General features: G+C 38.6%; 2 protein-coding genes across 5 annotated transcripts; both read right to left on the bottom strand.

Moving 5' to 3' along the window:
* Positions 1-2,315: 2,315 nt before the first annotated feature.
* Positions 2,316-8,136, bottom strand: LOC116852135. Its single transcript, XM_032832185.1, has 11 exons — positions 7,872-8,136; positions 7,515-7,782; positions 7,141-7,446; positions 6,349-6,992; positions 6,036-6,248; positions 5,534-5,851; positions 5,244-5,442; positions 4,902-5,074; positions 4,720-4,817; positions 4,384-4,645; positions 2,316-3,105 (listed from the first exon to the last, which is right to left on the bottom strand). Exons 2-11 carry the CDS (start codon positions 7,648-7,650, stop codon positions 2,563-2,565), a joined length of 2,892 nt encoding a protein of 963 aa, XP_032688076.1. The 5' UTR covers positions 7,651-7,782; positions 7,872-8,136; the 3' UTR covers positions 2,316-2,562.
* Positions 8,137-9,323: 1,187 nt separating this feature from the next.
* Positions 9,324-14,031, bottom strand: LOC116852131 (coiled-coil domain-containing protein 6). 4 transcript variants are annotated; one of them, XM_032832168.1, is made up of 6 exons: positions 13,502-14,031; positions 12,731-13,271; positions 12,223-12,358; positions 11,878-12,029; positions 11,497-11,606; positions 9,324-11,149 (listed from the first exon to the last, which is right to left on the bottom strand). In XM_032832168.1, exons 1-6 carry the CDS (start codon positions 13,724-13,726, stop codon positions 10,976-10,978), a joined length of 1,338 nt encoding a protein of 445 aa, XP_032688059.1. In that variant the 5' UTR covers positions 13,727-14,031; the 3' UTR covers positions 9,324-10,975. The 4 variants fall into 4 exon arrangements, with proteins under 4 accessions (XP_032688059.1, XP_032688060.1, XP_032688062.1 ...); XM_032832169.1 differs by having other exon boundaries at positions 11,497-11,591; XM_032832171.1 differs by having other exon boundaries at positions 11,497-11,591; positions 11,878-12,005.
* Between the last annotated feature and the right edge of the window lie 421 nt (positions 14,032-14,452).

The raw sequence follows: 14,452 nt of genomic DNA, 5'->3' as shown, positions 1-14,452 counted from the left end.
GACATCTTTAGAATTTTTTCAGCATGTTTTTAAGACATAGTAATGTCTTTAGAACGTTTAAGACATAGTGATGTCTTTAGAAGTCTGCTTGTCTGGGATTACTTTAGGATAAATTATGAAAAGATAAAATATTATAATTATAATTCTATTAATATTATAATTATAAATCTGCAGAAAATATCTATTTCATATAAAATAATACATAAAATACATGCAATAAATACATAAAATAAACTTACATTTTACTTTGCATACAATTTATAATATATTACACTTTAACTTTCTGATGCATCTTAATTTTGCAAACTTCGTCGGTATGCTTTCACTGCCTATATATCAACACTATTCCGTAACCACTTACCATTTGGCAATTGTCAGATCGATCGGAGACGTCTTTGGCAGCTTTTTTATACCATAGAAAAGCTGCGCAACGATATCTACTGATCCGACAATTGTCGATAAGTGATTACGGAATAGAGCCCTTGGTAGGCCTGTTCTACAATAGATGCTTTTCAATTGCAATGTCCCTACATACTTTCATGCACACGACGACACAAGTTGCATTCCAATTGTCGTAATCGTCGACACAACACATACATCCGTACTCAGCTCGAGGGCTACTAGTCGGGGAGGATCACGATTGACCACAAATTATAATGATTGGTTCGATCTGGTAATTCACTAGATAATTCTTATCATCGGTTGGTTTGTGTGTAATTGTACTGTAGGCAATCGGGGCGCTTCCTACTAGTCGGCTGTGTAACTAGTGTTTTCTAGTGAAAATTAAAGTTAATAAGCGTAGCGGCTTGAAAAGAAACTGGCATTTGCGACGTGAAGTGGATAATATCTTTTTTATTATTTAGATTTTATTATTTACCATTAAAAAATACCAAAATATAAGCATAGTTGAAAAATAATCCTAACCTTACCCGACATACATACACATTAGTACACACTGGGTGCTTTCCAATTGCTTAACACATCTTGACACATACGTACACAAAACCAGTTTATTGGTCGCATATTATTTAAAATATCTTGCAAGATAATATACAACCAATAAACTGGTTTTGTGTAATACACAAAACGTAACTGGAAAGCACTCACTTTGTTCCAATTGAATCGTGCACTTTATGCATTTCTGTGTACATATGTGTCAAGATGTGTTAAGCAATTGGAAAGCACCCACTATAGGCGCGTTCGGGGAGCACGCTGCCAACGCTACCATGTTCTTCTATCTTTATCGTTCCTTAGATAAACAACAAGGATAGAATGACACGGTAACGCTGAATAGCGCTAACAGCGAGCTCTTCGAACGCACCTTATGTCGTATGTCGGAGTGCAGCCGATGGATCAATCAGAGGATCTGTTTTTCGAGTTCTTTTCATTGGATCATCGACTGTGTTCTAGAGATGCCCGATTCTGAATCGATTCGATTCTTTCCCCAAAAATAGGCTTATTCGTGTTGTTTGTACTCTTCGCACTTTTCGTATTTAAAACTAGACAGAAGTATATTGGAATGTTTCGAAGAAGCAAAAACGAGACAATCAAATCGATTGTTTCTTCCAAGCGTCTGATTAGGCGTCCATCTCTTTTTAAAAGCGAAAAGTATGAAACATGCAAGCAGCACGAGCAACACTTTTTCCCTAAATTTGTTAGGGAAAGAATCGAATCGATTAAGAATCGGGCATCTCTACTGCATTTCGACATCCAACGTATTGTAGAACGGGCTGTATTCCGTTACCATGGTTCCGACAGTTGTCGGATCGTCATTGCGCAGTTTTTCTACGGTATAAAAAAGCTGCGCAACGACACCTACCGATTCGATAACTGTCGGTACGCGGGAACGGAATAGTACCCCAGTTAAATACGCTAAAGAACCACCAGAGATTTGTTCTTTACAACTATACTCAGACACTGTCACTATTTACACTTGGATACAGATATATTTTGTCTTTTATGCTAAATATTTACTTTCTTTATCGAAAAGTGTCTCTATATACAAAAATATAATTAACAGTTAGTTAAAAGACATGAATTATATTTGCATGGAGACACCTTTATAAATAAAAGAGAATTTAGAAGGATCTTGGTGAAAAACAAGAAAATAAAATAATTGCCAGGTGAAACAATTATAACAAAATTACAAAATGACTACAAAATGATTGAAATAAGCAGCTACAAAGAACAAATGGGATTTGAAAATCGGTGTTTTTGATCTTTACATAGAAAACATCAAATACACTGACAGATAAGGTCCTAAGAGGATTTGTGTAATTTGGAAATTTTATCATGACTTTTGGAAACAATGGCGGTCGAATACAGTATTTCTTATTATATACATGTACATATTTAATGCTACATTTACAAAGATTTGATTCAAAGCTCGTACGAAATTAACTATTCCAAAGTCAATTTCGATGCTCATACTAAATATAAGTACTATATTTGTGACTAAATTATCAACGTTCAACGATCTTTCGATAAAAAAGGAATGCAAATAATGCGCTAAACAGGATATAAAGTTTAAGGCACACGTAGGAGGACATCGGTAGCCAATTTTTAGTAGCAGTCCATTGAATTGACATCTTTCTTCTTGTACATCGTCAGAATGTCATCGAGGATCGATTCGAAACTGTTGGTATATGTTTTCAGCCAGCGATTCCTTTCCTCGATATAATTCTCGATGTCGGAGTTGAAAATCGCGCGAAGAAAGTCCTGACGCTTCACGAACGGGATGTAACGAAGTATCTTCTTTTTCTCTTCCTCGTCCTTTTCCTCCTTTTTCGTCGTTGTCGTCTCGCCGTCCATGTTCAAAGAGCTCTTGTAAATCATTGCCAACAAATTAGCGTCGTTTGCGTTAACGATCTCGTCGATGATGTGCGAGGAGGAGTTTTGCGTTTTTCCGCTGATAGGTGAAGACATCGATTGTGTCACCTTGACGTAGGTGGTATCGTATGTCGCACTGTTCTCCGGAAACGGTTCCGCTGGCGACGGTTCGTCCAGCTTGTACTTGAGCAAGCAGGACTTCAACTTGCCGATTATCGTTGCGGACGCTTTGCACACTTCGAAATCGCTATCGTCCTTCAGAGTGACCAGAAGTACCTGAAAGTGAACTTCTTGTAATCGGCGTTGCGCTTGGATCATTGCTATTCATTCCAAGTGCTATATTGCATAAATTAAAAGCTTTTTAAAAGCTTTTAAAAATATAAAATTAAAAACTTCTTATCCCTTTCAGGACTGGAGATGTCTTTTAATACTCTACGGCCTTCATGCGTGTATTTCAGAAACTATCGATCTGATATTCACAAAAATTGGTATGTAGGAGTTTTTTGGGGTGCTCTTTCCAAATTTGAAGTAAAAAAAAAAAATGTAAAATTCAAAATGGCGGATCAAATATGGCGAGTTTCAAGATGCCAAATTATGTAAATATGACTCAATTTCCATGGAACTTCAAACTCTCTAAATTTGAATTAGTGAAAATCTTGACTGATTTCGATATACGAACCATTTTCGCAAGGATGAGCACAAATGAGCAGATGTGATCAGGTCGGATCTAAAAATTTTGTTCCTTGGTCGGCATTTTGAATTTCAAATATTCGATTTTAGTTATCAAAAAAGTATCTTTAAAAAGTTCTATAGTTCAAATTTCACGGAAATTGAGTGATATTTATATTATTTATCATTTTTTCCACCATATTGGGCCCGCCATCTTGGATTACAGAATTTTAAAAATCTAAGTTTAGATTCGGGTTCAACGACTTCAAAAACCCATAAAATATGTATTTCCCTATAATTATCTCCCCGAGCAACCCCCGTCCTGAAAGAGTTAAAAGCTTTTAAAAATATAAAATTAAATAGCTTTTTAAAATATAAAATTAAGGCTTATAGCCCCGCGTATTGTCTATCTCTTTTTAATGACGTCAGAAACGAGAAAATACATGCTAAACATTTTTGCGAAATAAGTTGAAATCAAAAGATATATCTATAAAGTGATACTTGCAATCGATTAAATAAATTTGTGAAATATTTCGTGCATTCCTCTTTTGCTTTAATAATCAATAATTTGTCGTAAATTAACGTGACATATACTTCATCTTTTTAATCTGTTTCTTTGCATTCAGATTAATTTACAATAAATTATTGTAATTTAATTGTTAGAGCAAAAGGGGAGTGTACGGAATATCTTATAAATTTGTTTAATCGATTGCAAATGTTACTTTACGGATATATATTTTTATTTCAACGTATTTCGCAAGAATTTTTAGCATGCATTTTCTCGCTTCTGACGTCATCAAAAAGGCAATGCAAGGGACCTTAAAAATGTCAGAAGCTTTAAAACTATACAAGATTACAGTTCTCTAAATCCTGATGTTTACTTACGCCTAGGCAACCTTGCCTAGCCAGCTCGTCCAGAGCTTTATTCAGCCTCCGCTTGATTTCCGCCTCATTCAACGATACGATCTTCCTGTGCTCCTTCGAGAACGTCACGTTCGGGAAGGAGTCATCGAGCATTCCCTGATCCGTTAAGTGGGACTTGACGAAGTGATCCCAGAAAGTCAACGCGTTCGTCTTTACTTCCCAGTGCAAGTCAAATACGGCCGCCACAGACATGGCTTGCAACATCGAATCGATAACTTCCTTTCTGCGAATTAATCAAACGAATTACTGCCGAATACCATTGACTATTAAGCGACTACGCACAAGAATTCTACGTACGACCATTTCCGATGAACGTACAACTCTTTCATTAGATTCACAGACTCTCTTCTGACTATCGCTTCGCTCTCGTTCTTAAGTAGATAAATCGCAATTTCCTGTGAAACAATTGATTCACATAACTGTCCTTTGAACTTTGGCGGTATCCAGAAGATGTATGAGTAATGCGTAAATATACATACGGTTAAATTCACCCGCGATAGCTGTTGTTCCCATAGTTTACCGATACGCACGGTGGTCGCGATGAACGTCAACGCTGACGCTCGCACGTAACTCTCAGCATCCGTTTTGGCCATCTCGACTGCCACTTCTGGAAATCGGTTAACCACCAGAAAGCCTTGGTATGCTGGATACTCTGCGAAAGAAACAATGATTAATGTTTGCCAAAATATGTTATTCACATCAATAGTTATACTGGAAAGTGAGTTATATTTGAAAGTAAAAAGTAAATAAATTACCATATCACTATATATATATTAATTACAATATCTTTGCAGTGTTGTGTTGTAGATTGATTTACTCACTGTCTTCGGAAATCGTCGCGATAGTGTTCAGAACTTCGAGAACGCTGTCTCTCACTTCCCAATTGGGATCATGTAGCCTCTTGAAGAGCGTAGGCCCTATTTCGTTCATGTGGCTATCCGAGTCCACCAGCAACGCCAAGTTGGGTGGCATAAAGTTATGGATGGCAAGTTCGCAGAGCTTCAATGCCTTCACGCAAATCTACATAAAGTTCGAGGGTTTGTTAGAAGTAATATCGACTGTAGCGAAGAGTAGATGGTTTGCGACGTTTCACCCGCAAATATTAACTTACCATCATCAGTATCCCGGGATGTTTCAGGATCTCTTGCGCGAGAGATAATATACATATCGTTTCTACGCATTCTTGCCACTTCAGCTTAAATTTCTCCGTCATGACGGCCAAACCGTCCAGCAATGATGCCAGCAGTATAGGGTTGTCGACGATAGGATCATCTTGCAGAATCGATTTATATACGAGCTTCCGCGGATGTTCCGAAGTAGGTGTGCTGTTCGCTTCCGACGACACACGATTCTTCGTCTCCTCGTGCACGTCTGGCATGTAACTTTTCAAGACATAACACAGGGCTTGGAAAGTGATTACCACTATGTCCTGAAAAAAAGAGGAAAATATATTTCTAGCTAAATTTATTAACTTTCAAGATCGTAAGATAATCATATTACGTAAATATAAATAATTTGAATAACAATATTTTTAATTTCACAATCAATCTATCTTTATTATCTCTACTCTTTTGTGTTCGTAATTCGTGTTTTTCCGATATATATGTACTCACTCTATCCATTATATCCAATATTTCCAGCAACATATCAATAGACACTTTACAAATCTGCTCTATGGGAAGATTCTCTCTCCGTATGATGTCTCTTATATGGTAAGCCATTCTCTGCACAGTGGTGCACGTTACCTCAAAGAGTTTGTTAAGAAACATATCCAAGAAGTCGTGATGTATATGACTCTTCTTTATACATACGCACAATGGTAATATCTGTTAACAAATAAAAGTAATTGTGCTTTCAATGTCATCAAAATATGTGGAGGAATACAGGTAACTCATTGTACACAGTGTGATAAGTAAACTGACTTACCATTAAAGCTATAGCTTGGTGTTCAAATTTATACAGCTCCGGTGGGGAGAATTGCCGCAACGCGCGCAGTTTCTTCCAATATATCATAGACAACTTGTAAGTCTTGATCAGTTCTACAATGTGCTTCTTCGACAGTAACATCATAGAGCTGTAGCATAAACCATTGCGGAACTGTTGCCAGTTGTCGAGATCGATCACTTCGGTGTCTTCTTTGATACCTCGTCTTAGCTTCAGGAACAACGATAGTAGTAGCAACTTGTGCACATGATGGAGGAACCTGGTGCTGATGCATGCTTCAAACAGTGCTTTCACTCTCTTGTCAAGATCGATAAGTTCCTCGAGCAATTCGGGAATGCTGTTATCCAGACTTGCAAACAGCGTGTTCTCTAAAATGTTTGTCAACAAATCCAATGTAGAACACAGCAGCTTGTTTTGTTCAAAGTATATCTCTTCCAATCCCTCATGCATCTGTGTGTCTAAAGAATTCTTTATGAGTGGTGCAGCGATAGCAAGGATAATCTCTTTACAGGCCTCGACGTTCTTATTTTCATACAAGAGTAACGTCCACAGGAATTTCTGGCTCTCCCTTGTCACGTACATTGTATGATTCCAATGAGCACAATTTACAATATTCCTCCATGCACCTTGAGTTTAAATATAAATAAAATAATTAATACAGAAAAAATGTGTGTACTTTAATTATTTTCAACAAGAACTATTCTTAGACACTATAACTTAATATTATTTAATGGAGGTCAATTGACATGCATTATAATTTTGCCAAATCTTTACCAGACTGTACCACCCATTGTCTACCACTTCGGTGAACAATCAAATCTGACAGCATTGTAGTATATGCCATTTTAATGGAGGCAGGCAAGTCCTCTTTGTTTAAATTTAAAGTTATGCAAAGTCTGTTATATACGTTCTGACATTGCCAGTAGTGATATCGTAGCTCATATCGGGAGATAATCCCTACAAGCTTCAATGTGAATGTGATCACAGGTTGTGAAACCATCTGCCCCGATTCCCATATTGCCAAAGCCTTTGGTATCCACTTCTGAAAAACCTCACAGTATTCATAATCAACTGTAGCACCTGCAAAATAAGGTTAAAAGGCATATACAAGTGTAACAAGATATCAAAGTAATATATTCTTTTCTTACAATTTTTTGTGTTCTCTGCAATATGGCCCAGCAAATGATCTAAGTAGGTGGTCGACACAACATTGTAATCCGGCAAAAGGAACAGATCAAGAACTTCTGACAACACCTCTTCGTTCTTCTTCGTGTAAGAATTCATTGTATCTTGTTATTACAATTTCAACGGTTGACGTTGTTTCACAAATAATATTTCACTTTTGCAATACTTGTGCGTAAAACAAGCAATTTCGAATTCAGCAATGGGGACTCTTACAATAGGTTTGTTTACTTGCTGTAAATACATAGATTGTAGTTATTGACGAGATCAAAGAGCATACATAAAATCAATTGAGCTTCCATTTTGGAAAATGCGAGACTTACTTGCGAGATGCTTAAAGTATTTTGAATAAAATAACGTCGGTCCCCAACGTTTCAAAAGACACACTGATCAGCAGGTACTATTCTTTGACACCTTTAGCACATGCATTGATGAGGCATGTGAACTCGAAAGGTTCTCTTCTCCGCTATTCGTGGAATACAGTCGATAACATCTTAGCTCGGACGGCCGTAGATTTCCGACAATTTTGTTATCGACAGTATTTTGCAGATAACGAGATTATCGTCGAGGCGCTTCATGCAATGCAGTTTAAATTATGAAGATAATTGTTACATTGATATTAATATCATAAAACTAAATAATATTAGATTCTTAGATGTATAAACAAATTGAAGTAGGCGAATAACATGCCCAAGATGCAGTTGTGAATATGTGAAAGGAATAATAACGCAATCACGATGTCATTAGAGTTAAAATAGATATAGAAAACCTTACCAATAAAGACCCTTGCACGTAGAAAAATTTTAACCGTAAAGTCGTAAGAAAACTGACCAATCAAAGTTGATTATTCTCCTTGCGTTCGAGAAATAATCGACTGTGATTGGTCAGTTTTTTTACGACCTTACGGTTACGGTTAAAATTTTTCTACGTGCAAAAGCCCTAATTTTACAAAAATAACATGTTCGAATATCGATATTAACGTCACAGAACTCGCAGGAAAGGAGCAAACGCGGTACATAATAGCAAAAACGTGACTGTATTTCATAAAAGCTTGAGTAAAATACATACTATGCAGCTGTGAAGCATATTTGCGTATTATAATTATTGATGAGAGAACTTGATGTTATAATAAAATTCTATAATATATATATATATATATATATATATATATATATATATATATATATGTATGTATATATACGACTGTCTATATATTTATATCTATATACCGTTTTCGACATAACATAATACACTTTGACCGGATTCGTGTGTATCGTCCATATATAATACACCTGTTTGACAAACAATATTCTCAATGTTTACATCAGCCACGTTGCATCACGAAATCAAGAACTGCGAGATCACTGGTAAATTTTAAGCTTTTCGTGAGCAAAAATTACTTATAAAATGCATTTTCTCGTCATCATTTCACTCTTCGCATCGTAATCCACTCCGTAACTGATGTAGAAAAGTAGCAGGAATCTTCAAACAAAAAACGTATGTGATTCACTCATGCTTCTATCGTTTCTCAAACTTTCAGGATACAAAACTTCCAGATTCCACGGTTTTCAAGCAAGGCTGTCTAGTTGCAAAGATTCAGGAAACAGATGTCGAGGTAGCCTTATGAAATAGGTTTGACTTCCGAGTTTCCGAATGTATTTGCAAGAACCGTGATTATCCGCAAGAACGTTCCGTAAGAACTGAAACTACGAAGTTTCAAAGACCGATTTCGATGTAACACAATAGACAGCAATAGTCTCGAACTATTGCGTAAATATTGTTGATATATAAAACAATTTATTAGCAAACAAACTGTTCAACGTAATACATAATATATGTCTCTCATCCGCTACATTTAACTTTTCGATATTAAGATGCCAAGGCTTCGTGGCTCCAACACATCAAAGCTTCAAGATTCTAAATCCCAAGATTTTCTAACATTAAGAGATCTAAGATTAGAGAGACCAAAATTCCGATGTGTCGTGCTCTGTAGGTGTTGGCGATCCAAGATTTCGAGACTCGAAAATTCTAGCAAAGAAGATACAGAGTTCGTAAAATTTATGAAGACTCGAGGAAAATCGGTGGAATCTACGAAATTCTTAGGTTTCTATTCTTAGGTTCACAATTAATTTTCCAGAATCAGTGCAATTAAGATACCACGAAATATTTTTAATTTCAAATGTAACATTAATGCTACAATTCTAAGCAGAATCGTAAGTCTCGTAATTTGTTCTCGTAAAATTCGTCAGAACTTATGAGTAGATTTACAAGTCTATGCAATATCATATGTCGTACAATCATTTGTTAATATTGTAAATTACATGAAATCGTAGATACGACTACAGAGTAGAAACAAAGTAGAATTGTACGACATATGATATTGCATAGATTTGTAAATCTACTCATAAGTTCTTACGAATTTTCGTACGAATTTTACAAGTTACGAGACTTACGATTCTGCTTAGAATTGCAGCATAAATGTTAGCAGATACCACATACTTGAGTTCTCAAATTTTCGAGTCGTAAAGTCTTGGGCTAGTATAGGTTCAAGCTATCTGAGTGCATAATCTAGAGTCTTTGAATTCACGAGACCTTTGATTTCGGTATCATAGAGTCGCTGAATCCTTGAAGCTTTAGGGCCTTAAATCTGCAGATTTTTGCGATTCACAATTCTCGAACAATTAGGACTCTTAAACGCTCCAGTCTCTGATATCTCAGGAGTCTGGCTTAATCAGTTTCCACATTTTACTGTTCGCGACAATCTTTTGCTGAAAGAACCAACGAAACCTTCCTCCAGTAGAATAACGCTGCTGCCTCGGTATCGCGTGTGCTAAAGTGATTACTCAGGCTCAAAGCTAAACAAATGCGTATCTGTTAAAGTGGGGACACCGCGAAAACTACACCCTAGTTACTTTCGTTATGTTCTTAGCGCACGTAAGAATACGGAGCAAATTTGCATTTGCCTACCGTGTAGCTGTCCCTCAGCGTTCGTTCAACATTTATTACTATGGTTACTTGGAACATGGAAGCAACATGTCAATGTTTCTTTTATGTAGAACACTCAAATGATATAATTGCGTACGATAAAGAGCTCGTCTGAATGGTACTTCAGGCATCATACAAGGAATCGTCGCGCCGAGGCGGCGTAAAGAAAAACCACCCCGACGACGAAGAGAGGCTCTGCGAATGCGTTGTTTAATTCTATCTGCAATTCATCGGGTTAATTAAGTCCCATGTGTTTTAGCTGTAGCCCGTGTTACATTAGAGCTGTAGTAGTTAACGAACGGGGATAATCGTTCGCGAAGAATTGTCGACGAAGTGCCGACCGAACTTGGGCGACTTCTGGTGTCCTAGCTGGGACGCACCATTTAGAGAAGTACCTTGCGCGACTACATAAGAAGGATTTCTGTAGAGCCCCGTCGATGATTTATGTTTTCGCGATGTCCATGGGCGATCCCGCGGTGGTGACGGCGGCAGCGGCGGCGGCACTCACTATATTAGCGATGGTTGGCGGACCACCTGGACTCACGATAGTGGGCGGAATAGCCGGTTTGACGAAGCGATCCGATGTACGTCTATTGGACGGCGCCACGATGTGCCCCTGTTGGCAAACGTTCGCGAATGAACGTAATGAATCGCGATTTGTCAGAGTGTGAGAAAGCGTCTCACGATCGTTCATAATGCTAGGCGCTAATTGAGGAATCTGGTATTAAGGACGAAGCTTAACAGACTTCGTATTCCTTCAAATATATCTCGAGTACACAAGTCTAAGGTCTATATTAATAGTTGTTACCTGAAACTTGTCTCGTGTGAGATACTCAGATTTTTATTTAAAGTTAGACTGAAATTTTTCAGTCGAATTATGATATATGTGACGTTTATATACAGGTTTCTATGTAGTCAATTAGTTTCTAGCATTAACGACGATTTCCCTACATGATAGTTTACCGCTGAGGGTGGCGATGAGCTCGCGAACGGAAGAGCGCTCGGCTGGCCGCAGGCATAGCATCGATTCGCGCTAAAGCTCTCTCTGGACGCTGAACCTAGCACGTTAACACCTATCGATAAAATGCGCGCTCAATCCAACAATCACACTGAACGTGCACTCAGAGGTAGCATTAGTTTCTACTTATATGTACGTTTATCGATTTTATTTGTGTAACACTAAATGTGTAACACTTAATTGTGTAAAACTAAATATATTACTTCACTATACGATTATTTTAATTATTTCCATTTTAATCAATGCATTATTATTCAGATACGTTCTACTGTCATAGCTATACTATTCTTAGATAGTTGTACATATTTAGATTTAGAGGGACTTACCTGGGCTTAATGGCCTCGAGGAACTAGGCGAAGGATTGTAGGGCACGGGGCTGGACACCGTACGAGTTCTTATGTTCCCGCCGGACATCACGATTTCGTTGTAGTGCCGTTCTTCCTCCATCTCCAAGCTGCGAAAATCATCATCAAGTTGTCTGTGAGATCGAACAAATGTCTTTCATTCAGATTAGAGTTGTCAAAATAATTACGTCAAAGAAAAAAACAGCGTCGAAAAAAAAAAGAGTACCGTGAAAAGGCGTTACAAGTGCAATTCGGGATACCGATACAGCTCGTGTTGTTGAACTTATCGGGTGCAACAGCATAAGCTTAGCGTGGATCAACACGAACCTGGATTCGGACTCTGACAGATGTCTGCACAAGGCCTCTCGACGCTCCACTTCTAGCTGCAACTTTCTCTGCAGTCTCAGATTCTCCTCGCGTATTTGCTTCTCCTCGTTAACATATCGCTGCATTTTCTCAGTATCTAGAGAACAATCAGTTAAAAATTTCGAGTTTAAGTGGTATTTTCACAATACAAAATGAACATAAACATCAAAATTTGTTTTATATTTTTTACATTGAGAAGGATCCGAAGATGGATCGAAACGTTTGTTATTTGTTGCGGTTTTTACATAATAATACTTTTATGTGAGACACAACCTTTATCATACTTTTATTAATCAATAAAATTCTGCATTTAGCTCTTATAGACCTTTTTGTTTCTCATTTTTGCATTTGATTGTATATCTTAGAACCTTTGTTAAAAAAAATTTCTGAACCTAAAGAAAAGCTGAAAACTCTACTAATAAACAAATAATAAATTTAAACTTGGAGATTAATAAGTAATATTGCTCACGTTCTTGCTGAGAGATCAGTAGAGTGTGCCTTAATCTGGCAACTTCGCTTCTCAGGGTTTGAATGTGCGTGCTCAGGTTTGTGGCAGTGTCGCCATTGCTGATCTCCCTGGGGGATGTTGGATCTGAGACCGGCTGGTCCAATTTTATCTGCAGCATCCTCTTTTCCGCCTCCAGCTTATCCATTCTCTTCCACAGTTTGTTGACTAACGCTTCCTGCTCCTGCTCCAATGTATTCTCCAATTCTACCTTCTCACGTCGCAACTGTTCCAGATTGCTTTGCTTAGCCAACGTTTCTGCTTCCAGCTTCTCAATCTTTCTCATCAATTTGTTCACCAAACACTCTTGCTCCTGCTCCAATGTCTGCTCCAGTCTACACTTTTCTTGCCGCAGCTGATTCAGTTTCCTCGAGAGGTCGTTGGTCAGACACTCCTCCTCTTGTTCATAATGATGAGCCAAAGTTTCCTTTTCCTTCTTAAGGGCCTGGATTTTCTTCAGCAAAGTGTTGCTTATGAACTCCTCTTCCTGTTCAGCTTTAGCTTGCTGTAAATATAGAACGTGAACCATACAGTAGAAGATTTACACTCAATACAATAAAATTTTCCTGAAAACACAAAATAATATAAAATATGTTCAATATTTCGATCGAATATTCAAGTACACAGGTCTATTGCATTCCCGTCAAGAAGTAGAGGAACTTGATTTACCCAAGTTTCGCGACAAAGGAATCAAAGGACAAACGATGAAGAAGACGGAAAAAAAGAACTACTCACTATTATGACAGAAGCTTGACGCAGGCCGCGATTCTCCTCTTGCAGGGCCTTGACGCGCAACTTGTACGTCTCCAGCTCGACCTTGAGCACGCGGTTGTGCTGCTGCAGCGACTCGATGCGCTTCTGCAGCTGCTCGCGCGTTACCGGCGACGGCGGCATCATGATGATAGGTCCACCGTCGATCGAGCTTGAGTCACTCTCGGACGCGCTATCGCGGTCGGCCATGTTTTCCCGCGGCAAGGGCGACGACGGTAACAGCGACGACGACGGCGACGGGGGTGGGCGATAGATCCGCCGGTTATCGCCGGCTACTCATCGCACGCGAACACGGATACGGGCGCTGTCGCCGGCGTTTCTTCGGCACGATTACGTACCTTGATTCCGCACCGTCGCTTGCACGCCTAGTCTGACACGAGAGAGTTGCGATATCGTGCGTAATTATTTCGCGGACATGTGCTCCTAGGAGCGGCACCGTAGAAACAGGATCAGCTGTTTGCCTTCTCGCTTGCCGACTGTTTGCGATCATGAAAGTGGCGCGGCAATCGGCAACTCATCGCGCATCCAGCAGTTGTGACCGATCGCAGCGACACCTAGCAGTGTGGTCGCGAAAGAGCCGGAATTGAACCAAACCGCTATTAATGCAGGATTCACACCGCGTCCGATGTCCGACGTATGACGTTCGATATCCAATAAAAGAATAGCTTTCCAATAGAGAATTCAATTCTATATTAGAAAGCTATTCTCCTATTGGATATCGGACGCCGTACGTCGAACATCGGACGCGATGTAAATCCTGCATAAGGCCTGTTCCACGGCTGCGTTCCGAAATGCACTGCCAGTACTGAAAATCTATAGTTTATATTACATATATTATAGAATTTCAGTACCGGCAGTGAATTTCGGAACGCAGCCTACAATTCGTCGTATGTTAAAACGCCCCGCCCGCACGAC

Source organism: Odontomachus brunneus, unplaced genomic scaffold (genome assembly GCF_010583005.1).
Source record: "Odontomachus brunneus isolate Ranch 3 - 2012 unplaced genomic scaffold, Obru_v1 Obru_scaffold_203, whole genome shotgun sequence".
NCBI classification, from domain to species: domain Eukaryota; kingdom Metazoa; phylum Arthropoda; class Insecta; order Hymenoptera; family Formicidae; genus Odontomachus; species Odontomachus brunneus.
Note: the sequence above shows the minus strand (reverse complement) of the source record. Positions and strands in the feature narration are given on the sequence as shown.

Bases quoted from the DNA above. Each gene is read 5' to 3' on its own strand.
- LOC116852135 (XM_032832185.1), bottom strand. From the start codon at position 7,650: ATGAATTCTTACACGAAGAAGAACGAAGAGGTGTTGTCAGAAGTTCTT. The intron at 5,852-6,035 runs GTGAGTACATAT...TCTTTTTTTCAG, and splicing joins TATTGGATATAATGGATAGA to GACATAGTGGTAATCACTTT. The intron at 4,646-4,719 runs GTACGTAGAATT...ATTAATTCGCAG, and splicing joins TACGTTCATCGGAAATGGTC to AAAGGAAGTTATCGATTCGA.
- LOC116852131 (XM_032832168.1), bottom strand. From the start codon at position 13,726: ATGGCCGACCGCGATAGCGCGTCCGAGAGTGACTCAAGCTCGATCGAC. The intron at 13,272-13,501 runs GTGAGTAGTTCT...CTATATTTACAG, and splicing joins GTCAAGCTTCTGTCATAATA to CAAGCTAAAGCTGAACAGGA. The intron at 11,150-11,496 runs GTAAACTATCAT...GTTTGCCAACAG, and splicing joins GCTCATCGCCACCCTCAGCG to GGGCACATCGTGGCGCCGTC.